Source organism: Anolis carolinensis, unplaced genomic scaffold (assembly GCF_035594765.1).
Source record: "Anolis carolinensis isolate JA03-04 unplaced genomic scaffold, rAnoCar3.1.pri scaffold_10, whole genome shotgun sequence".
NCBI lineage: Eukaryota > Metazoa > Chordata > Lepidosauria > Squamata > Dactyloidae > Anolis > Anolis carolinensis.
The window spans coordinates 25571839-25597621 of record NW_026943821.1 but is presented as its reverse complement, the minus strand read 5'-3'; the positions used below and the strand labels follow the sequence as shown (position 1 = coordinate 25597621).

General features: G+C 43.2%; 1 protein-coding gene and 1 long non-coding RNA gene across 5 annotated transcripts in view; one reads left to right on the top strand and one right to left on the bottom strand.

Moving 5' to 3' along the window:
* rps6ka1 (ribosomal protein S6 kinase A1) overlaps nucleotides 1-9814 on the top strand; it is a 66877-nt gene extending 57063 nt beyond the window's left edge. For all 3 annotated transcript variants that reach the window (XM_062962145.1, XM_062962143.1, XM_062962144.1), the window contains 6 exons: nucleotides 821-979; nucleotides 1271-1432; nucleotides 1826-1902; nucleotides 4009-4126; nucleotides 4414-4551; nucleotides 7697-9814. In XM_062962145.1, the coding sequence (XP_062818215.1) occupies nucleotides 821-979; nucleotides 1271-1432; nucleotides 1826-1902; nucleotides 4009-4126; nucleotides 4414-4551; nucleotides 7697-7819 (777 nt within the window). In that variant the 3' untranslated portion in view covers nucleotides 7820-9814. The remainder of the gene's footprint in view (nucleotides 1-820; nucleotides 980-1270; nucleotides 1433-1825; nucleotides 1903-4008; nucleotides 4127-4413; nucleotides 4552-7696) is intronic.
* On the bottom strand, nucleotides 187-24954 carry LOC134293724 (uncharacterized). 2 transcript variants are annotated; one of them, XR_010000685.1, is made up of 4 exons: nucleotides 24697-24954; nucleotides 14559-14721; nucleotides 4383-10426; nucleotides 187-583 (listed from the first exon to the last, which is right to left on the bottom strand). It is a non-coding gene; the product is annotated as an uncharacterized LOC134293724 (long non-coding RNA). The 2 variants fall into 2 exon arrangements; XR_010000686.1 differs by having other exon boundaries at nucleotides 10298-10426.
* Nucleotides 24955-25783: the final 829 nt, after the last annotated feature.

Here is a 25783-nt window from a genome sequence, read left to right as displayed (position 1 = left end):
TAAGTAGGACCAATCAGGTCCCCATGCTTGTCAGGATAAAGCAGTTGTGAACGCGCAAGGATGGCTTTGTTCACACATGGATTTGTGTGAATGTGTTGCCTGAAATGTATAGAAGAAAAGACCCGTGACAAGGGGGAAGATCAACTCTTTGGCTGTTGATATAGGGCATAGGCATGACTTGCAAGATTCCTAGAATTTATTTATTTACAGCATTTATATTCCGCCCTTCTCACCCCGAAGGGGACTCAGGGCAGATCACAACACACATACATGACAAACAGATAGAGAGATATCAGCCTTTTTGTCCAACTTCAGTACCTGGAGGTTATGCTCGATTCTGGCCACGGGGTGCTGTCGCTCCATCTGCTATGACGATGAAGATCGCAGAGTTATTCCTCCTTGTTCTGTGATCGCCGGCATTTTTATGGTGCCGTAAAATACCTCCCTGCTTAAGCGGAGCCTAATTTCTGTACTCACAACTCAGCTGTTTTCGAACTGCTTAGGTGGACAGTTAGCTGGGCTGACGGATGGGTGCTCACTCCAACTTGGGCTTCAAACTGCCAATCTTCTGGTTGGCGATGATCTAATGGGAAAAAATATTCCACCTGAATATTAGGGTAAACTTCCTGATAATAATAGTTGTTCAACAAAAGAATATGCTGCTTGAGAGTGTGGCGGAGACGCCGTCTTTGGAAATTTTCAAGAGACTGGATGGGATGGGAATGTTTTGATTGTGTGTTCCTGCATGCCAGACTGTGATTGGACTAGATGGCCCTTGTGGTCTAAGTAACAGCCTTTCACATTACCATTCATTTGGCAGGTGTATGACGATGGCAAGCATGTCTATCTGGTGACGGAGTTGATGAGAGGCGGGGAGCTGCTGGACAGGATCCTCAAGCAGAAATGCTTCTCTGAAAGGGAAGCCAGCTCCGTCCTGCACACAATTTGTAAGACTGTGGAATACCTTCACTCCCAAGGGGTGAGTATGTGATGTGGAGGAACCTCCCAAGTTCTGAAGAGGCATTGTTTTGTAGAAAAGTGCATAAATAAATAGCACTAATGTCTATGGCAGGAGCTATTGATCTAAGTTATTAGTCCTGTCTATAGTAGACCCATTAATTTTCCTGCATGTTGACTTTTCAATCACCAATTGATTGGATTGGTCTGCCATAGCTGAAACTAACCCAACAGAATGCCAGCTATGCCTATAAGTTGGGATGCAGTCATGGCCAGATAAGATAACCCATGGGTTTTGGTGCTTTCTTCACAGGTGGTTCACAGAGACTTGAAACCTAGCAACATCCTCTATGTAGATGAGTCTGTAAACCCAGAGTCCATTCGCATTTGTGACTTTGGCTTTGCCAAGCAGCTGAGAGCGGACAATGGGCTCCTCATGACCCCGTGCTATACTGCCAACTTTGTGGCTCCAGAGGTAAGTCGCTCACGAGCCTAGTTGCAATGAAAATACAACCAAACCTTGTCTAGACTGATGATGTTATGGTGAGTGCTTGAAGCTAGGTACAACATAACTATTACTCTTTCTAACAACATAGTATGGAGAATTTCCTCCGAGGTTCAGTTGCCAGACATATACATCTCTAAACAATATTGAATTATTGCTGTTGTGTGTTTTCAACCGTCTTGTTTCATTATGTTGTAGTAGTAACTCAAAGCCAATGAAACTGAATTGTGTGCTTATTTGGGGCACTTTCTTCTTAAGAGCGCAGGACTCAAAGTCAGCTCAACTTTTATAACACTTTCTGTCAAATTTTATCACAGTTGTGGATGATTCTCAAATATCTTCTCTCCCGCTCATCTCATTTAGGTTTTGAAACGCCAAGGGTATGACGAAGCCTGTGATATTTGGAGTTTAGGGATCCTCCTCTACACAATGTTGGCAGGGTAGGTTTTTATATTGTTTTTGTATTTGTTAAAACTGCCGAATTCGTTTGTGTTTTTTATATTGCTTTTTGCCTGTTTTATTGTCTTGTTTTATATTTTAACTTGTTCACACTTGGTATTTTGGATTTGGCTCCGTGTTAGCCGCCCCGAATCCCTTTGGGGAGATGGTGGCGGGATACAAAAATAAATTATTATTATTATTATTATTATTATTGGTTGCAGCATCTTGTCTGTTTAGTTAATATTAGAGCTCCAGACATCCATGTTTATTGAATTTGCAGCCTACACATCATCTAAGGAGTCTAAGGGAACATTCCTGGTCCTCCTCTTTCTCAACAATGACTATTTGAAGGTTAGAAGGGGTATTTTTTTTTTTAGGATACTTCTGTGTTATAACAAGTTTTGCTTTTAAGAGGCATTCCTTCCTGTCTGCAAAGTGCGCACCTAACAGATCGACACAAAACCTAGAACAGATTTTTAAACGCAGAATAAAACCAGAGGTAAAGAATAACAACAGTGCGAAAGATCATTGTTCTACAACTGAAGGCCTTGTAAAATGAAGACTTTCCTTGACCCCAAGAACAGTTGTGAGGTCCGGAAACTAGGATGCAATTGCTGAAAATATTTTTCTGCTAGACATACATTATGTCTCCTCAGTATGTCCTGAGAAAAGTCTTTGAGAACTCTACATAGCTATAGGTGGGAGGAGAAAGTCTTTGAGGTCATTTAGCCCCAAGGCAGGTAGGACTTCCAAAGTTAATACCAGAGTTTGAACTGCACCACGGATGGAAAAGCAGTGGCTTCATATTTTTCCTCCAGTTAAGCATCTTGGCACCATCTTCGTTGCATCTGAATTTTTTGGACTGTTTTCAAAGGTGGACTGTTGCAGAGAAGTGGCTACTGCTGCTTTACATGGGTTGCTGGCTATTTGTCCTTCCTGGCATTGACCAGATTCTAACTAGAGTTTCAGCTACAGAGCAGATCCAGAAAGAGAGTCTTCCTTCTGCAAAAGCCAGGGAAAGCCTGCCACACCCTTCGGTTGGGTGTCCCGGATCGGCTCTTGCCGCTAGATGGCAGCCTTTTTCTTGAGTCCGCAAGCAGCTTTCTCCTCCTTTTTCTTGCGAACATCCACATAGAGAAGGACGTGGAGCCAGAAAAGAATCCCAGTTAGTCTGGGAAGAGGCAGTGGTCTGAGAAAGGCTTTGCATGAGAGCAGCAGACAGGAGTACTGAAGGCATTTTTTCCATCTAAAGGAGAAGTCCCAAAGACAGGAGGTGGGCACAGCTATAGTCTCTGGGTAGGGTCTAGAGATGACATCAGTGGGCCATTACGACTCAGAAAAATGAGACAACTTATGACCGGAAGCACATACATTTTCCAACCACAGAATAATAATAACAACAACAACTTTATTTTTATATCCCGCTCCCATCTCCCCAGAGGGGACTCGGGGCGGCTCATATGGGGACAAGCCCAGTTTCAACATACAATAAAATACAGCATAATTAAACCAATGAAAAACAAGTAAAATAGTATAAACATACAAACCAGCATAAAACATCAACATCAAAACATTAGAGTCTGAACATAATATACAATATACAAACTGTAAGATAAAATTCAGCAGACTCTACAAGAGGGAATTAAGAATATGATAAAGTGTTTATTAATTAAATCTAAGTACAGTTTTGAGCAGCTTGTACATGCGAGTGAGATTGTATTATATAATAATATAACATAGTGGGGAGCCTCTGGTGGCGCAGTGTGTTAAACTGCTGAGCTGCTGAACTTGAAGACTGAAAGGTCCCAGGTTCAAATCCCGGGAGCGGAGCGAGCGCCCGCTGTTAGCTCCAGCTTCTGCCAACGTAGCAGTTCGAAAACATGCAAATGTGAGTAGATCAATAGGTACCGCTCCGGCAGGAAGGTAATGGTGCTCCATGCAGTCATGCCAGTGGCCACATGACCTTGGAGGTGTCTATGGACAACACCTGCTCTTCGGCTTAGAAATAAGCATCAACCCACAGAGTTGGACACAACTAGACTTAATGTCAGGAGAAAACCTTTACCTTTACCTTGTTTTAAAATAATTTAAAATTCCTCTCACAGGTATACTCCATTTGCCAATGGGCCCAGTGACACCCCTGAGGAAATCCTGACTCGGATAGGCGGAGGCAAATTTTCGCTCCAAGGAGGGAATTGGGACACAGTTTCTGAGGCAGCCAAGGTAAGGCTGTCATATTTTACATTCAGATCAAATATGTGATGCTTCCACTTAAGCCCACTGATAAATCTGGAGCAATAGTTTAAGAAGGTAACATGCTATTACTCTTTGAATGCAGAAAGAGGTTTGTACCTGACAATCAAAATAGATCTGCTTCCAGACAACTTGGGTCCGATTGTGAGACCAGATCTCAAATTCATGTAGCCATTCTTCATCCCACACTGACATTCCAAACTACCTGCATGTGGAAAACGCATACCATAGCTGTATTCTTTGAATGCTTCTTGTAGGACCTGGTATCAAAGATGCTCCATATTGATCCTCATCAGCGCCTGACCGCCAAGCAAGTCCTCCAGCACCTGTGGATCACCCAGAAGGACAGGTTGCCCCAGAGCCAGCTGAGTCACCAGGATGTACAGCTTGTCAAGGTATGAACCTGTGGTTGAATTGGACGGATTGGTGTGTCTCCTCTTAGGTAGCATATTGGATCTAGTAAAACCTGGTCCCTTTCGCCATCTGATGGTCTTTAAGAGACATACTTAGTGGAGGTTTTGTTCAATAAGATTCTTTTATTCCTACCCTAAAGTTCTAAAAGCATGTATGTAGTTGTTGCGTGCCTTGAAGTCATTGTTATGTACAGTAGAGTCTCTCTTATCCAACATAAACGGGCCGGGCTGGCAGAACATTGGATAAGTGAAAATGTTGGATAATAAGGAGGGACTAAGGAAAAGCCTATTAAACATCAAATTACATTATGATTTTACAAATTAAGCACCAAAACATCATGTTATACAACAAATCAACAGAAAAAGCAGTTCAATATGCAGTGATGCTATGTAGTAATTACTGTATTTACAAATTTAGCACCAAAACATTGACTACAAAAACACTGACTACTAAAAGACCGGCTGCGTTTGATAATACTGAACGTTGGGTAAGTGGAGGTTGGATAAGCGAGACTCTACTGTAGTTGTTGCGTGCCTTGAAGTCATTGTTATGTAGTTGTTGTATGCCTTGAAGTGTAAAGTGAATAACATATTATGAGGTTTTCTTGGCAGGATTTGTTCTAGGGAGGGTGCCTTTGTCCCTCTCTCTCGGGTTGAGAGAGTGTGACTTGTCTAAGGTCACCCAAAGCGTTTCTGTGGCCGAGTGGGGATTTGAACCCTGGGCTCCAGAGTTACAATGAGTTACTGGTGAAGCCATTGCACCACACTGATTGTCCCCAAAAGCATCCTACAACACAGTAAAGGACTATTACCTTGCTGTTTTCCCAGGAGTGTAGTGAGGCAGTCTTGGTGCTGAGTCTGGCTTCTCCGTACATTTGACAGGCAGGGTTTGTTATATGTCAATCACCTTTATGATCATAAAGAGGAGAGCCAGTCCCACCTTCCCAGTTCCATCTTGCAGCAGATAGATTCTGGACAGCGCTTTCGCACTCCAGCTAAATTGGTTTTTGTGATAGTTAGTGAATCTCTACCTAGATAACGCTGTCTTTATGACCTAGGTCTATTCTGAATGCTTGTGGTGTGATATGGGGATAGTTACTTTCATTTATTCAGGGGTGAATACCTGACTGGTCAACTAAATAGCCATGCCAATTAACTAAGCAGATGAGCCTGATCAGGATGAATGGCTCTGAATTGCCTAGTATTTCAAATGCTAGAGAAACACTAGGTGTGTTTTGCCTCCCAGGAGAGTCACAGACTGCCTCAATTTGTGTCAAGATTTTGGACGGAGGGGCTTTGGCTTTCGATGCTCTCACAATGTGTATCTTCCTCTGTATTGTCCCATTGATTGTGACAGGGTATAGAATTGGTTTGTGTTCCCAACCTGTCCCAGCAGGGATTCAGGCACACTCCACGTCGAGCACAAGAGCTTCTTCGAGGTCGGAGATTAGTCGAGCAGCCGCTTGGGCCTCTTTGTGTTCTTTCATCAAACACTACAGGATTAACAAATTTGCTTCGACAGATGCATCTTTTTTTGGGAAGCCATGGTCTTGATCGTGGATTGGGTCTTTATAGCAGATTGTTCCCTTGCCCTGGGGGTGTGGCAACCACTTGTGGAGGTCCAAGCATGAAGGGTTGTCTTGGGAAAACGGAACATTGGTAGGCTCCTTTTCAGCAGCGTGTGGAGGGAAATCCCTCCCATGCTAGTTAGTATCTTTGTGTGGTTTTATGCCACTGGCAGTGTTTTTGTCTTTTGCTTGGAGCTTTGTCATTCCATCACTGGGAAGCAAGGGCTGGCTCTCCCCTTCGTGATGCTGAAGATAATTGATAAACACAAGTTCTGCCTGTCACACATGAGCAGGAGTCAGACCCGGCGTGAATGATCTCTCCATACAACTGCTAAAAAGAACCTTCATGTAATAAAACCTTCATATTAAGTCCTAATATTCCAATCTACCTGCTCTTTCTCCATAGCTAAATGGTAGAACACCTGCTTTACATGTAGGCATCCTTCGTCTGATCACTGCACTATCTAATTTTAAAAGGATTTTATGTAGCAATAAAGTGAAAGATGTTTGCCTAAGGCAAACCAGATGCAGGAATCACACAACCTTCCAGACACTGTTGGATCACAACCCCCAGAATTCCTGATAATTGATTATGATAGCTAGGGACTTTCATTCTAGTAATACCTATTAGGCCACATGTTGCATATCCACACCCAACATAGCACTCTCAGGGTAGGCAATACTGAGCTAAAAGGATAAATAGCTTGACACAGGATTTCTGTGTTCCTTTCTATATTTGTTAGATGTTTAACCTATTGAATATATTACTTTAAATCCTACATTTCAAATAGAAATGGCAGCATTTGTTCTTTCTATCCAACAATCTTCTTTTATCACCAGTTTCTCTAGTAAACAATACAATGGAATACCATTCCATATTATTGGAGTAATTCTTCAGAAGATCCTCTTTCTGATTGATGTTATTGTTGTTAATATTGTTTATTTATATCGTTCCCTATCCCATACCAGTTACTGTATGGATTTGCTCACATTACAAAAGGTTGAAATGATGCAGTTATTGGTAGTAAGAGTTTTAGGTTCAAACACGCCGATATTTTTGGTCCCACCCTCTTGCCTTTGACCCTGCTCATTGCTGGGCTGCAGTAGCCAGAATTTTCTTTGAAATTAATGTGGCCCATATGCTGAAAGAGAATTCCAGCCCTTGTTGGCATTGTCCCATTCTCCTAGAGCCAGTTATTAGCCAGGTGGATCCAGGGTGCCAAAATGCTAGGCAGCATCATTCCAGTGACTTTGTCGACAGCCATAGGCCCTTTGGACTATTTGCTGCAAAGCTTTCTTTGAAAATCTAGGGCTGTTTTGCAATTATGCAGGCCTGCTGCCAAAAACTGCATGCAGCGGAGAGTAAGTGTTCTGATTTCCTGATAGGATGTGTACATATGCAAATGCGTGTAGGGTAACATATGTGTTTCAGAGCTCATCTAGAAATCGTGGGGTGAAATGTCCCTCCCTATTCTTTTTTCATGCTTTTAATATGAACTGGGGTGAGGAAAACCTATGTGTGCCTTTGGGGGAGACACCCATGCCTCTTCTCTCTCTAGGGTGCCATGGCTGCCACATACTCTGCACTGAACAACTCCAAGCCAGGTCCCCAGCTGAAGCCCATCGAGTACTCCTTCCTCGCGCAGAGGCGAGTCAAGAAGCTCCCATCGACCACACTGTGACGTGGAAATGCTGGGTGTTCCCCAGGCCCCCCAACCAGTGCTGCTTCTCTGACAATCTTCCTTGGATTTCCACGGGAACAGGAGACGTTGTCCCAGCAAGACGCCGTTTTGAGGCACATCCTCAAATGTATTTCCAGGGCCAAGTGCCTCCAGATAGACTAGCTCTTGCTCTCTCTCTGGATTCCCCTCTTTGTTTTTGTTTTCAGTGTACAGAGAAATTATCTGTAAAGGGATCTATATCATGCATCTGAGAAGCTGAACACACATCACTCTACTGCTTGTTGCCATGACATAGCCAGCCTCTTCAGCCTGCAAACAAGCAAGCATTGGATGAATCAATGCCTCTGAAATGCTAACCTGGTACAACTGGAACATGCTCTGTCCTTCTCTCTCACCAATCATTCTAACAGAGACTTTTTTCGTACAGGATACCCTCTGTTTCTACAGATGCTCTCTCTTTTACTAATATACGAGATCTGATGTGCATGAGCATTTTAACTTAATGTTCCCAATCCTTGAAGCTACGTGGCTGCAGTCCAAAAGAATTTTGAACAAATGTCTCTTTTCTTTCATAATAATCCTAATCCTAATCCTATTTTTTATTTTTTACTCATCTCTCATTGAGGCAGGGTACAACACAGTTAAAAACATATCATTATACAACATGTAAAATAGAGATATTGAAATGTATTTCTATGAAATGCATATATTAAAATACAATAAATACAGGACAGGAGTTTAAACATTCATAGTTAAAAATTGACTGGATAGGTCTTTAATTGCGTCTTAAATTCCTATGGCTGATTTAGCTGCCAGATCCCTTTCGGCAGGTCATTCCACAGTCTTGGGGCAGCTGATGAAATGTCCTCTGGCAGGATGGAGCAGACACTCCCCAGAGTATGACCTGCTGAGTGCATTGATCCGGGAAACAACTAAGATGGGCTTTATATACAACAACTACACCCTCTCCGCTCACTTTCCCTCACTTGCTCACTCACGCAGTACCTGCCTGGGAGGTCCTGAGCCCTGGTTGGACCACTATCATCCCCCAGCCAAGTCTCAGTAGAGCATGCCGAGTCAGCTCTCTCAACTTTGAGGAGGTTGTATATTATGTGTGTTTTATTTTTAACCTACCTGGCATTACTTAAGAGCAAGATGAGGTGGGTGGCCTGACTCACTTTCCCAAGTTTCCCAGGCTGGCAGGGTGTCTGGGAAGTGAGATGGGTGTTAAAACACCTTTCTCCCCTTCCTCTCTAAGCACATATAACCCTGCCTTGCCCTGTACCACTTGTATTGCCGCCCCATTTCCCATATACATTGAATTAAAATCAAACAATACAGGAACAGACAACGTCCCCAACAAAAAAAGAGAAAAGATGAGGCAAATAATAAGGCATTCATACAACAACTTAACGCTCCCTAACAAACAATAGATGTGTTCGATCAGGCCAAATAGTTGACTAGTCTGGCAGCATCCTACTCCTGACACGAGGCTGCCTTATCTGCTGACTGGATAGTAGACGCTTTACCTGCCGGGCTTGTTTGCAGCAGAAGCAAATTCAGGCCTTTTTTTCTGCTGGCTGTCTCCTCAGTTGGTATCCGGGGAGCCCGACCCAGATGATCACAGCAGTAAGTTTTTCCACCCTGCCCTCTTTGAACATCACACTGTTGTGGACATCCTCACTTGCCACACTGGGATTATTTTTTTCTATCTCTTGTAATGCAGTTGGCCCCTAGACCCACGCCAGGCCATAGTTAACTTCTGAACGTGCAATGAGCTTGTAAAAAATGGTTTCCCCATGGTGGGAATGTCATCAAGGTGGGAGGAATGTCTTTTGTTTTTAAAACAAACTATAGCACAAGCAAGAGCCTCATTGTGTGAAATGCAAAAAAAAAAAATCAGCTTGGCTCTGTCCTTTTTTATTTAACTGATTCTGTGTCTGGCAACTCAGGGTTTCTGTCTGACTTTTCAAATAAACATGTCATGCAACTGAAGTTGTTTTTTACTATGAGACCTCAACTCTACTCAATTCCTGTTGTTCTTTTGGTGTCTCTTTGTGTTGCAATTGAAAGTAATCACGCTCATTCCAATTGTGTTTCTTCTATACAGTATATTGAGAAATTTTGTTTAAAAAAACCTATTGCAACATTGATCAAACTCCATAACAGGATAACCTTGTTTAACTATGTGGTTGCCCAATTCGCTTTCAAAATGAGAGAAGTTTAGAGATCCAAAGAGCCTGGGCAAGTTACTTTATTGGATAATAGTGTACTCGTATTAGGCTCCTCCTGACTGGTACGCAAACAGAAGTCTCATATGACTTTGAACTATTGCCCTCTAGTGGCTATAATATCAATTTCTACTCATACTCTTCTTTATCCTGTGTCTCTAGTCCTTTTTTAAATTAGTCATCAGGGAATATTGGTTTTTCATACCTTGGTTGAACTCGCTGAGGGTCTTTAATGTAATATACTCACAATAAATGAGTCCACGTTGTTGGTTGCCCACATGCAGATAGGTAAAATGCAGGTTTGACTACAATTACCAGCTGCCTTAGAAAATGTAGCTGATGGAAAGGGGTTCTGGGAGCTGTAGTTCAGCAACATCTGGAGGGTGAAATGTTACTCATTGTTATTTCAGACCACAAGGACAGCAACTGTGGTACATCTAGGAGCCAGTTTTCTGCCCTTTGGGTTGCTAAAAATACCAAAAAAATGAGAGGGGATGGTAATCCAGTTCTTGTTTTGAAAAATAATAGTATGTTTACATTTAAACAATGGGTATTTCCAGGGGTCATTAATTCCAGTCCACCTTCTGGGAGAAAAAAAGGAAAGTTTAATGTGGAAGGGCCGAGAGCTGCAAAACTATCTTTGGAGCAACATACGGCCCAAGACTGGACATTGTCGGGGTTGTTGTATATTTTCCAGGCTGTCTGGCCATGTCCCAGAAGCATTCTCTCCTGACGTTTTGCCCACATCTATGGCATGCATCCTCAGAGGTTGTGAGGTATGCCTGCCATAAATGTGGGCAAAACGTCAGGAGATAATACTTCTGGAACATGGCCATACAGCCCGGAAAACATACAATAGCCCTGTGAACCTGGCCATGAAAGCCTTCGACAACACACTGGACATTGTCTTCTCCCAGTTTTAGACTAACACATCCCTAAAAACCGACTGTGTTGAGTGGGGCTTCTGGAGGACAAAAAACTGAGAATCACTGCTCAGTATAATTCAATTTGCATGTCTTGTTTTTAACCAGTTATGGCACAATTTTATTTATTTATTCTTCTAAACTAAATGAATTAATTTTGAGGTGTGGTAAGATCACAATCACATGGACCAGACGGATGATTGGGAGAGGAAGGCACTCTCAATGGCAACTGAGATTAATGTACAACATAAAGAATGTCTGAACTCTAAACAATGCAGGTATAGTCTTCTTTCAGAAGAGTTTAAACTGAATTATCATTAACCGTGGTTAAATATTCTCCTGTTGGGTATTACAGCTAGCAATGAATAAGTATTGCCTTGGCTGAAAATGAAAACATTGCCACAGTCTGGTCCAGTATCCAAAACAGGATGTAAACAGAATAAACCTAGCAGATTTATTTATTTACTCCAGTTATATACATGTATTCTTACCACTTTAGGCACCTATCTATTTTATTTGTACTCTAAAATACGTTCTAAATAAAACTTTTTTCTTGTTAGGAAGCTATTGATTAGAGAGGGAGGCCGTGTGGCTGCATTTCTATTTCTTTCTCGGCCGGGACACCTGCTCCCTTCCTGCTGCCCCATCAATCCAGCGGCTGGTTTGTCTCAATTATGTCAATTAGAGATTCAGTGCTGCCTTAGTGAACTGAGCTGTTTTTTCCTCCCTTGATAGAAATGGAATTCTAACTGCACATGGCTATCAGACAGCGTTTTGTTAGTCTGTAGATTAGAAAATTAGTTTCCATGGAGCCAACAAAAGACGTTGCTGGCTGAAAAGTCACAAGCCGTTTTAAAAATGTTCAAAGTTTCTGAAGGATTTCAAGTCCAGGGACACTAGTTGCTTTCCTATGTAACTGTCACTTTGTTGCTGCAATCCCTTCAGTATTTTCTATATGAATGCTAAGACCATCTATTTCCAATGAATATTCCATTGTCTCCTTTACATCTATATTTATTTAACGGTGAACCTGCTCCCACTCTACTCCAGCTCACCAGCGAATGAATGCCACATGTTCACCAATTTGCAAATTATGCAGACTTGCTGCTAGGCTACAAAGGCGCTTAACAAAGTAAACAACAAATTGCAGAATAATTATGCGAAGGATGCGCAGACACATTTCATTGGATTTCATTGTACTGAAGAAGGTAAATGGTTTTTTTTTTTAAACATAGGCAACAAAAGGGGCTGGTTATATTGCTCCCACCAGCTTCCTATTCTGCATTAGGAGGGGCGGCAGCAGAGCTATTAAGGTCTTCACAGAGTAGCCTTGAAGGCTCAGCACCATGCTTCTGCTGACCAAAAGGTCAGCGGTTTGAATCTGGGGAGCGGGGTGAGCTCCCATCTGTCAGCTCTAGCTCCCCATGCGAGGACATGAGAGATGCCTCCCACAGGATGGTAAAACATCCAACATCCAGGTGTTCCCTGAGCAACATCCTTGCAGACAGCCAATTCTATCACACCAGAAGCGACTTGCAGTTTCTCAAGTTGCTCCTGACATGAGGAAAAAAAACTATTTTTAAAAAATTAAAAAGTTCAAGCCCAATTTTGGGCTTGGCCCCATGTTAGTCGTGCCGAGTCCCTGCGAGGAGATGGAGGCAGGGTATAAAATTATTATTATTATTATTATTTTATTATGACACAGCAAACAAGATAGATATCAGAACATCACAAGTTGAAAACTTCCCAAGTATCTAGGACTGTGTGATATTATTATTATTATTATTATTATTATTATTATTATTATTATTCCCTCCAAAAACTTGCATAAATTTCCTGGTCTTAAAAGGAATATAAAGTACACTATGGAGTATTATCTTGCTATTCACAGGTGGACACAATTACCCCCAAGGCTAAGAAAATTTATTTCATATGCCAGGAAGAAGAGTTTTCTGAGCCCTAGACAGCATATTATTATTACTTTGTTATGAGGCTGGAGTAAGCATGATCTCATCCTGTTCCTTAACAGGCTGCCTCAGAGAACACCATTGTGCTGCTCCATCCCACTTGTTAAACCCCTTTGCCTGCAGAGCCCTAACACTCTGATTCCATCTCAATTTGTTATTTCTTCTTCATTACTTGTAATACTGAGAGATATATTATTAAAGAAAAAATAAATAATTTAAAAATGCCTTCCTTTATCTACTTTTGTGGCTTCTATTTTGATTCTTTAAGTAACATAGCAAGTGTTCTCCCCGTGTAAAACCATGAGAGAAGACAGATACTCTTCTGACCTGATGGTTGATAATTTTCTGGTTTTAAATTGGAAAGAAAACGAAATTAGCAAATTAATTGTTTGCTCTGTTTTCGCTAGGTGTTCTGTCAGCTGCCTTAAGCTCGGCAGCCAATTGAAAGCTCAACTTGAGCCATCCCATTTCAGAGGCGGAGCTCTGTGGTGAGACTTGCAATCCACAAAACGTCAATCACATTAATTTTAAATTACTTCTGTACAGCCTGATGTCAAAATGATTAAAGCATGAAGGAGAAAGCAGAGACACACACATTTACCTTGCAGTTACAACAAGGACGTTTTAAAAAATCTTTCTTTAGCTTCCAAACTTCTGGCAACCTTAAACTATTTGTCCTCTACACCTATTTGCCAGATATTTAATTAGATCGCATATATTTATTAAATAGTGCTATATGATACGTTCTGTATGGCAAAAGTTTGTTAATTGTCAGGATGTATCAAATAAAATTTCTTTTAAAAAATAGTGCTATAGGATGGATAACTATGATGGAGGATTGCATTCCACAATTGGGTTTTCCACATTAACAGGAACAAAACATGGGAAAGATAAATTAGAGGACACATGTCATATACCTTATGATCTTTTATCAGGGTGAGCACTGTGGGTCCATTTGGCCCAGTTTAAAAATGATGGAAATTATTCGCATGCAAAATCCTTTGAGAATAATTTGTCCCATTATCAGTCATGCCGTTGAACCCGTCTTCCTAAATGCAAGGCTGCTTTAAAAGTATTTCAAGGGGAATTCCCCCAGACCAGATGGTAAACCATTTCCTTAATCCAGTGGTTCTCAACCTGTGTGTCCCCAGATGTTTTGGCCTTCAACTCCCAGAAATCCTATCAGCTGGTAAACTGGCTGGGATTTCTGGGAGTTGTAGGCCAAAACACTTGAGGACCCACAGGTTGAGAACCACTGCCTTAATCTATGTTTTTCCAGATGTTTGGGCCTCCAATTAGCTAGCCAGCTTGTCTAACAGGCAATAAATATGTGAGCTGAAGTCCAAAACACCTGAAGGGTCACAAGTTTTAATACCCTTCCGTGTGACTCTCTTGCTCAGCACCAGCAGAGGTTGGCCAGAGTTATATGTCCCAAAGACGAGGAAAAAATGTTGTAGGTATGTATACTAAATTTATTTCTACTGGGTTCAGAAGGTCTGTAATAATTGTAGGAGTGAATATAGAATGTGGGCAGAAGGGATGCAGAATGTAAATACCAGAATACGTATGATTACAAGTGTAACTTTATGTGGCCAAAAGACACCATCCTTGTACGTACCAGGAGGCATCAACAGATGGAAGGGAATCAGGGCCAGCCTTATCATCAGGGTCCTCAGGTATGCTGCAGCTTGAACCTGATTCCGGGAGCATCATATCTTAAGTCAGCCAAGTTATATTTGCAGATGAGGCAGAAAATGTTAACAAGTGTCTCCTCCCATTTCCTAAAAAACACAACAACAAATAATGGGCAATTTGCAACTCTTTCATGATATCCTAAACCTACTGCCAGAGGCAACCACTCACTCTGCTTAATGGCCCTAAGACTAGAAGCACACACCCCAGAAGAAAATAAACAATTTGACATACTTGTAAGCTGATTTGAATTTTTAAAAGTAGATTATAATTTATAGAAATAAATAAATAAAACAAGACACATAACATCTGAATATGACAAAGGGATATTTCTTGATATGTGAAAATAAAATAAAGCTCCATAGCTGTCCAAGACTGACAGCACAAGGACTGGCACTTTGATTTCTGCTTTGTTTTAGAATCATAGCAAAAATCTTCTCATAATAAGAAGTACTAATCTTACAAAATGTTTCCACGCTGTCTTCCTTGTGTTCCTTCCTTGTGAAAGGACAAGAATGCTACCAAACTCAAATGTTTTTGTTTGTTTCTTCATTGTCTTAAAATAGGATCATTAATGCTCCTCCATTTATTCTGGTGCTGACAAAGAGAGGCTTTAAGCTAACCCAGGTGCCAGCCGGGCTCTATGTATATGCTTCAGCAAATTCCTGTTTAATAGAGCCTGACACACTTTTGGGGCTAAGTAAATGTTAAATTGTAGAAAGGATTAAGTGCAGAGTATTCTGGGTTTCTGAACTGCTTGCATGCTCTAAATTGTACTGGAGTTTATTTAGGACTGGTATATTGGTATATCATACCTGGTGCTGTCGGCTACATTTCACAGGAAGAAACTAGCAAAACCACTTGTGAATATTAATTTCCTAAGAAACCCCTATGAAATGCATGGGGTCACCATCATGCAACTGGCGAGTTGACGACACACAGACACAAGAACGAGGAGCTGTTTTATCTCAGTCAGCTCCAGCCATCCATCTGGCTCATTACTCTGTATGCTGACTTGGGTCTAAAGGAATTATCTTGGTCCTTTGGGCTGAGTTAATTTAACTGAAGATGTCAGGGATGCAAAAGTGAGGCCTGCAACCAAAATATTGTTTGGGGCAGTGTTTCTCAAACTCTTCTCCTCCTGATGTTTTGGACTTCAGCTCCCACAATTCCTAACAGCTGGTAAGCTGGCAGGTTTTTGGGAGCGGGCCTTTTCGGTGGTGGCCCCCCGGCTATGGAACGCCCTCCCCGGAGAGAGCAGGAAAGACCCTACATTGCCCTCTTTCTGCAAAGGACTGAAAACCTGGTGGTTCCTGCAGGTCTTTGAGCAAGATTAGCTCAGTTGTTTAACATACTGACCCTGCTCTGGACACTATTCACCCCCAGGCCCTATGTACACATCTTTATCTATCCCTTATACAGTAGAGTCTCACTTATCCAACATTCTGGATTATCCAACGCATTTTTGTGGTCAATGTTTTCAATACATTGTGATATTTTGGTGCTAAATTCGTAAATACAGTAATTACTACATAGCATTACTGCGTATTGAACTACTTTTTCTGTTAAATTTGTTGTATAACATGATGTTTTGGTGCTTAATTTGTAAAATCATAACCTAATTTGATGTTTAATAGGCTTTTCCTTAATCCCTCCTTATTATCCAACATATTCGCTTATCCAACATTCTGCCGGCCCGTTTATGTTGGATAAATGAGACTCTACTGTAATTGATTATGTCTACCTCGCAGCCCTGATTCCTGGTATTTGACTCCCTGATGGAATATACTGATTGGAACCATAACTATGTCCATTGTAATTGAATTGTTTTTTACTGTTGTCTTATGATGTTTTTATGATGTTTGTTATGTTCGTGTTGCTGTATGATTTTGACTATTGACTCTTTTTTAGCACACATGGTGGAAACCTCTCGAGGAGATGGAGCAGTATATAAATAAAGGATTATTATTATTATTATTATTATTATTATTATAGTTTAATAAACTTTCCCATATTTTCATTTGCATGTTTTCGAACTGCTAGGTTGGCAGAAGCTGGGGCTAACAGCAGGTGCTCACTCTGCCCACCAGATTCGGACCTGCGACCTTTCGGTCTGCAAGTTCAGCAGCTCAGCACTTTAACACACTGTGCCACACATCTTAGTAAAGGTAAAAGTTTCCCCTGACATTAAGTCCAGTCATGTCTGACTCTGGGGGTTGGTGCTCATCTCTATTTCTAAGCTGCAGAGCCGGCGTTGTCCGTAGACACCTCCAAGGTCATGTGGCCACTGGCATGACTGCATTTATTTCCGATTTATTTCCAATATTTCTCCCCCGCCCTTCTCCCCGAGAGGTTGCATGGAACGCCGTTACCTTCCTGCCGGAGCGGTACCTATTGATCTACTCACATTGGCATGTTTTCGAACTGTTAGGTTGGCAGAAGCTGAAGCTAATAGTGGGTTCTCATTCCGCTCCCCAGGTTTGAACCTGGGACCTTTTGGTCTGCAAATTCAGCAGCTCAGGGCTTTAATACACTTCGCCACCGGGGCTCCTATTGCATGTAATATAAATATACAATTACAGTAGAGTCTCACTTATCCAAGCCTCGCTTATCGAAGCCATTTTTGTAGTCAATGTTTTCAATACATTGTGATGTTTTGGCGCTAAATTCGTAAATACAGTAATTATTACATAGCATTACTGCGTATTGAACTACTTTTTCTGTCAAATTTATTGTATAACATGATGTTCTGGTGCTTAATTTGTAAAATCGTAACCTATTTTGATGTTTAATAGGCTTTTCCTTAATCCCTCCTTATTGTCCAAGATATTCGCTTATCCAAGGTTCTGCCGGCCCGTTTAGCTTGGATAAGTGAGACTCTACTGTATAATAGTGAATTATAATTATTATTACGGTCTTACCTTTTATGTGTTTTTAATGTACAGTAGAGTCTCGCTTATCCAACGTAAACAGGCCAGCAGAATGTTGGATAAGCGAATATGTTGGATAATAAGGAGGCATTAAGGAAAAGCCTATTAAACATCAAATTAGGTTATGATTTTACAAATGAAGCACCAAAACATCGTTAGACAACAAATTTGGCAGAAAAAGTAGTTCAATACACAATAATGCTATGTAGTAATTACTGTATTTATGAATTTAGCACCAAATTATCACGATATATTGAAAACATTGACGACAAAAATGTGTTGGATAATCCAGAACGTTGGATAAGTGAGACTCTACTGTAATTTTTTATCCTGTATTGTTGTTTTAATTGATATATTGCATTACTGTTTTATCTGTTTTATATTGTGATTGTATTATGTTGCTTATATTTTGTCCTTATGTTGTTTGGGCCTCTGCCCCATGTAAGCCGCCCCGAGGCCCCACGGGGAGATGGTGGCGGAGTATAAATAAAGTTTTATTATTATTATTAATATTATTAATATAAAGCAATAGAAACCAGTAGAATTAAAAAAAATTAAAAGCATCGACCAAACAACAGGCAACCCAAACACCTGGAGGGAGGTTTGCCCATCCCAGAATTGGGATTTGACATTGATAACTCAGGAAGAGAGTATGGAAGAGAGAGTGGAGAGACAGACTAGAGAGATGGGCCAAAACTAACAAAATGAAGTTCAACAGGGACAAATGCAAGATACTTCACTTCGGCAGAAAAAATGGAAATCAAAGATACAGAATGGGGGACGATGCCTGGCTTGACAGCAGTGTGTGCGAAAAAGACCTTGGAGTCCTCGTGGACAACAAGTTAAACATGAGCCAACAATGTGATGCAGCTGCTAAAAAAGCCAATGGGATTCTGGCCTGCATCAATAGGGGAATAGCGTCTAGATCCAGGGAAGTCCTGCTCCCCCTCTATTCTATTCTGCCTTGGTCAGACCACACCTGGAATACTGTGTCCAATTTTGGGCACCACAGTTGAAGGGAGATGTTGACAAGCTGGAAAGCGTCCAGAGGAGGGCGACTAAAATGATTAAGGGTCTGGAGAACAAGCCCTATGAGGAGCGGCTTAAAGAGCTGGGCATGTTTAGCCTGCAGAAGAGAAGGCTGAGAGGAGACATGATAGCCATGTACAAATACGTGAAGGGAAGTCATAGGGAGGAGGGAGCAAGATTGTTTTCTGCTGCCCTGCAGACCAGGACACGGAACAATGGCTTCAAACTACAGGGAAGGAAGGAGATTCCACCTGAACATTAGGAAGAACTTCCTCACTGTGAGAAGGGCTGTTCGACAGTGGAACTCTCTCCCCGGGGCCGTGGTGGAGGCTCCTTCCTTGGAGCTTTTAAGCAGAGGCTGGATGGCCATCTGTCGGGGGTGCTTTGAATGCGATTTCCTGCTTCTTAGCAGGGGGTTGGACTGGATGGCCCATGTGGTCTCTTCCAACTCTACTATTCTATGATTCTATGATTCTATGTGGATGCAGTGCGGCGTGGGGGCGCCAGGAGGCAGCAGAGGGGCCTTTTCCCGCAGCCGGCCGCCTTCCCTTCCGGATTGTGCTCGGCGCTGCTGTTTCCATTTTCCAAGTGGGCCTCCCTTCCCCCAGCCTTGGGCGCGGGCTGTTCTGCGCAGGCGCGGAGCCAGGCCCTTCCCCGCCCCCTCCTCCTCCTCCTCCTCCTCCTCCTCGCAGCTGACACGCCGCTCGCTCGCTCGGCGATGGGATAAATTGAAGGTCTCTGAAAGGAGAATGAGGCAAAGGAGCCTGGCGGGGAGGGGCCAGCGGTTGCGAAAGAAGGCCGGCCTCCCCCTCCCTCCCTCCCTCCCTCCCTCCCGCTCCCTTCTCCCGGGGAAAGAAAGGGAGGCGCAGATGGGGAGGGACACGGACACACACACACACACAACTCCCTCGCTCTCCCCCCCCCCCCAATAAAGCTTTGGAGGGAGGCACCAACTCTCCCCTCCCTTCCTTCCTTCCTCGGGGGAGGGGGCAGGGATCACAGGAAGCGCCTCCCCCTCGGATGGAAAAAGTTCTGTGGGAGAAAGAAGAGAAAGGAGAGGGAGGGGGGGTGGAGTCATCTCTCCAGCCCTGGGAAGCATTCTCTCCTGACGTTTCGCCCACATCTACGGCAGGGCTTGTGAGGTTATAGAAACTAGGCAACTGGGGTTTATAGATCCATCTCCAGAGTGGGAGAAAGAACCCTTTTGTCTGTATGAATGGTTGCAATTCAACACCTTGATTAGCAATGCAGCTGATTCCAGACAGGAAACAATCAGAGCCATCTAACACCTCCCAACTAAGGATTTCCCCCAGGCAGGAATCAGCCAGGCAAGAGTTCTTTCGCCCACCCTGGACCTTCCACAGATAATATCTAAGCCTCACCCGCCTAGTTGGGAGGTGTTAGCTGGCCCTGATTGTTTCCAGCCTGGAATCCGCCAGGCTTTGAAGCTGCCAGGCTATTTAATGATAATCAAGGCGATTAATTGCAACATTCACACTTTCCTCCAACAAACAAGAGTTATTTCTCCCACCCTATACGTTATTCGGAGATATATAAACCTCACTCGCCTAGTTGGGAGGTGTTAGCTGGCCCTGATCATAGAATAGTAGAGTTGGAAGAGACCACATGGGCCATCTAGTCCAACCCCCTGCTAAGAAGCAGGAAATCGCATTCAAAGCACCCCTGGATGGCCATCTGTCGGGGGTGCTTTGAATGCGATTTCCTGCTTCTTAGCAGGGGGTTGGACTAGATGGCCCATGTGGTCTCTTCCAACTCTACTATTCTATGATTCTATGATTGTTTCCTGGCTGGAATCAGCCAGGCTTTGAAACTGCAAGGCTATTCTTTCACACACCCTGGACCTTCTACAGATAATATATAAGCCTCACTCGCCTAGCTGGGAGGTGTTAGCTGGCCCTGATTGTTTCATACCTGGAATCAAGGCAAGGGAGGTTTTCTATATCTGTGTTAAGGTCCAGGGTGGGAGAAAAAGTCCCCACAGCCTCTGAGGGTGCCTGCCAGATACACCATGTCTCCTGTATCAATTTAATGATATATAATAATAATATACTATACTAATAATAATATTATAATATATTGTATATACATGTAATATTAATATTATGATGTAATACAATGTAATAATTATAATTCACTATTATAATTGTATATTTATATTATATGCAATATTACTAATAATATTGCAATATAGTCGTATAATATAATATATTGTATGTATATATACTTGTAAACTGCCCTGAGTCCCCTTCGGGGTGAGAAGGGTGGCATATAAATGTCACTAATAATAATAACAACAGTTGTGGAATAGGAAAAAGTTTGGATCATTGATGTTGCCATCCCAGGTGACAGTCACATTGACGAAAAACAACAGGAAAAACTCAGCCGCTATCAGGACCTCAAGATTGAACTTCAAAGACTCTGGCAGAAACCAGTGCAGGTGGTCCCGGTGGTGATGGGCACACTGGGTGCCATGCCAAAAGATCTCAGCTGGCATTTGGAAACAATAGGCATTGACAAAATTACGATCTGCCAACTGCAAAAGGCCACCCAACTGGGATCTGCGCGCATCATCCGAAAATACATCACACAGTCCTGAACACTTGGGAAGTGTTCAACTTGTGATTTTGTGCTTATCCAACGTTCTGGATTATCCAACGCATTTTTGTACTCAATGTTTTCAATACATTGTGATGTTTTGGCGCTAAATTCATAAATACAGTAATTATTACATAGCATTACTGCGTATTGAACTACTTTTTCTGTCAAATTTGTTGTATAACATGATGTTTTGGTGCTTAATTTGTAAAATAATAACCTAATTTGATGTTTAATAGGCTTTTTCTTAATCTCTCCTTATTATCCAACATATTCGCTTATCCAACATTCTGCCAGCCCGTTTACGTTGGATAAGCGAGACTCTACTGTAATATCTAAGCCTCACTCGCCTAGTTGGGAGGTGTTAGCTGGCCCTGATTGTTTTCTGGCTGGAATCAGCCAGGCTTTGAAGTGGCAAGGCTATTTAGTGCTAATCAAGGCGATTAATTGCAACATTCACACTTGCCTCCAACAAACAAGAGTTATTTCTCCCACCCTGGACGTTATTCGGAGATATATAAGCCTCACTCAGCCAGGATTTGAAGCTGCAAGGCTATTCTTTCACCCACCCTTGACCTTCTGCAGATAATATATAAGCATCACTCGTCTAGTTGGGAGGTGTTAGCTGGCCCTGATTGTTTCCTGGCTGGAATCAGCCAGGCTTTGAAGCTGCAAGGCTATTCAGTGCTAATCAAGGCGATTAATTGCAACATTCACACTTTCCTCTGCCAACTGCAAAAGGCCACCCGACTGGGATCTGCACGCATCATCCGAAAATACATCACACAGTCCTAGACACTTGGGAAGTGTTCGACTTGTGATTTTGTGATGCGAGGTCCAGCATGTCTATCTTGTTTGCTGTGTCATAATAAAATATAATAATAATAATAATAATAATAATAATAATAATAGATGTGGGTGAAGGGTCAGGAGAGAATGCTTCTGAAACATACAGTGGCCATATAGTGGAAAACACAGCAACTCCGTGATAACTTGATGTTATTGTTATGTTCATTTTGTATTTGTAAGCCGCCCGGAGTCCCCCCCCCCCTCCCCCGGGGAGATGGAGGCGGGGAACAAAAATAAAATAATAATAATAATAAAGGCCACGAAAGCCTTGGACATCACACAGGCTGCCCTGAGTTTGAGGGGGTCTGGCTCTCTAGACTCCCAACTCTGTGGCCCTGGACTTCCTGGGCCTTGTGACAGGGCCTGTGTGTCTCTTGAGGACCCTCACTCGGTCCTTTCCTTTTTGTAGGTCAGGCTTGACACGGAATGGGGTCCCTCCCTCCTCCTTCGCCTTCCTCCTTGTACTTTGAGGAGTTGTGCTCGCCTTTCCCGGCTCTGAGGCCGAGTGACGAGCTCCCCGCCCCCCTTCTCCATCTCCCTCCTTCCCTCCCCTTCTCTCTCGCTCTCTCTCTCTCCGCACGAAGCGGGAGTTTCCAGGAAGCGGGCGCCGAGAGCAGCAGAGCCGCAGTCTCGCTGGGCCGCGTCACTCCCTCCCGAAACCCCTCCGCCTTGTGGAGGACGCGAAATAGTCCCCCTTGCGCCCCCAAAGCCGCCTCTTTCGCCCTTTGGGCCTTTCCCTTTCCCCAAAGCCTCGCCCTCTCTTGGCAGTGACTTTGTGGTAGACTCTGACAGGCCGGGGATGCTCTGTGTGTGTGTGTCTGTGAAAGGGAAGGGAAACGAGGCCCGGCTCCGGCGGAGGCACACCAAAGAGGCGAAAGGAGAAGTGTGTGCGAGCTGAGCTGAGCTGAGCGGAGTCGAAGAGCTCGTTGAGCGAGAGAGAGGGAGGAGGGAGAGCGGGAAAACGCGGCGCGGAGCCGGGAACAGCCTCTCTCCCTCGCCCGCTCGCTCCCTCCCCTTCCTCGCTCCCTCCTTCGCCGCCGGCGCTTCTCTCTGAGTTTCGGAGGCGCCTGCCTCAGCCAGGGAGAGACGCTCCGGCTCTCAGAGAAGGAAGGGGAGAGAGGAGAAGAGAAGGCGCGGCTTCCCAGGCCGGGCTGCCTTGGCCCGCGGAAAGTCGGGGGAATACAAACATGTGCCCGTTTCAAGCCAACAGTACACCCAAGCACGCCTACACACCAGTTAGTTTGTGACTCGGTTTTCAACCATTAAAGCGTCTCTTTCAGGCCTTGCGCCTCCACCAATGTTTTAGAAATTTAGGCTTTTTGCATAGATATATAGGACCCCAACCTTCCCTCTAGACAACAAACACACAAGGCTTGGCCCCATTTACAATTCGAGAGGCTTCCATTTCAGGCTTTTTAACCACAAACACGCCCGACTTTGCCTCAGTTTCCATTCAAAAGGCTTCCATTTTGGATTCTTTACCTCAAACACAACAGATTTTGCCTCAGTTTGCATTCAAGAGGCTTCCATTTTGGATTCTTTACCTCAAACACAACAGATTTTGCCTCAGTTTGCATTCAAGAGGCTTCCATTTCACATTTTTTTTACCTCAGACAAACCCACATTTCCTTCAGTTTCCATTCAAGAGGCTTCCATTTTGGATTCTTTATCTCAAACACAACAGACTGCCTCAGTTTCCATTCAAGAGGCTTCTATTTCGGAATTTTTACCACAAACACACCCAATTTTGCCTCAATTTCCATTCAAGAGGCCTCCATTTTGGATTTTTTTTACCTCAAACCCACCCGACTTTGCCTCAGTTTCCATTCAAGACCTGACATTTCAGACTTTTTACCACAAACATACCCGATTTTGCCGCAGTTTCCATTTAAGAGGCTCAATTTCAGACTTTTTACCACAAACCCACCCGACTTTGCCTCAGTTTCCATTAAACACCATCCATTTTGGATTTTTTAACACAACTGCCTCAGTTTCTATTTGAAAGGTTTCCATTTCAGAATTTGCCACAAACCCGCCCGATTTTGCCTCAATTTCCATTCAAGAGGCCTCCATTTTGGATTTGCTTACCTCAAACCCACCCGACTTTGCCTCAGTTTCCATTCAAGAGGCCTCAATTTCAGACTTTACCACAAATAAACACGATTTTCTCTCAATTTCCATTCAAGAGGCCTCCATTTTGGATTTTTTACCTCAAACACACACGACTGCCTCAGTTTCCATTCAAGAGGTTTCCATTTCAGAATTTTTACCACAAACACGTCCAATTTTGCCTCAATTTCCAATCAAGAGGCCTCCATTTTGGATTTGCTTACCTCAAACCCACCCGACTCTGCCTCAGTTTCCATTCAAGACCTTCCATTTCAGACTTTTTACCACAAACATGCCCAATTTTGCCTCAATTTCTATTCAAGAGGCCTCCATTTTGGATTCTTTACCTCAAACCCACCCGACTTTCCCTCGGTTTCCATTCAAGACCTTCCATTTCGGATTTTTTACCTCAAACACCCCAACTTTGCCTCAATTTCCATTCCAGAGGCTTCTATTTCGGAATTTTTACCACAAATACACACGGCTTTGCCCCAATTTCCATGGAATAGGCTTCCATTTCGGATTTCTTACCTCAAACACACCAGACTTTGCCTCAGCTTCTATTCAAGAGGCTTCCATTTTGGATTTTTCACCACACCTGATAGATGCCTCATTTTTCAGTCTTGAGGCTTCTGTTTCAGGCCTTTACTTCCCGCTTGCCCCTAAATATTTTTGTAAATCACTCCCAGTGTTAATATGTGTATGTGGGTGGGGTTAAACCTGGCATGGGCCTACTTGGGCCTTCTCTCAGGTGTCTTGGACTTCAACTCCCAGCATTCCTCACAGCCTCAGGCCTCTTCCTTTTCCCCCTCAGCCGCTTAAGCAAAAGGAAGAGGCCTGAGGCTGTGAGGAATGCTGGGAGTTGAAGTCCAAGACACCTGAGAGAAGGCCCAAGTTGGCCATGCCTGAGGTAGTCAAATGGGCCGGAAACATCTCTCCTCCAGAAGCACAACAACAACAACAACCACCACCATCTTGGACCTTTCCTTAGGTATGTCCGTAGTTCACTGTCATTCTTCTGTATCCAGCCATTTTCTAATCTAGAGGCCTTGTCTTTAAGCAAGGCCTTGGGGATGTCACTCTCTCAGCCTCAGAGGAAAGCCGTGGCAAAAATGATTTTGATTTTGAAGGCACACAGCAACAATAAACAAGGTGTGGTATGGCCATGTCCCAGAAGCATTCTCTCCTGACGTTTCGCCCACATCTATGGCAGGCATCCTTAGAGGTTGTGATGTATGCTTGCCATAGATGTGGGCGAAATGTCAGGAGATAATGCTTCTGAAACATGGCCATACAGCCCGGAAAACAAGCAACCCTGTGATTCCGGCCAAGAAAGCCTTCGACAACACTTTGAAGCCATTGTTCCACATCCTAGTCTCCAGGGCAGCAGAAAACAAGCTTGCTATGCTGTGACTTCCCCTCACATATTTATGCATGGCTATCATGTCTTCTCTCAGCCTTCTCTGCTGCAGGTTAAACATGCCCAGTTCTTTAAGCCGCTCCTCGTAGGGCATGTTCTCCAGACTCTTCCTAACACATTTCTTTCCATTAATTTTGCAAGAGTCTGGCCTTTCATGCTTTGCTTCACTTATATCAAATAAACAAAACTAATTATACA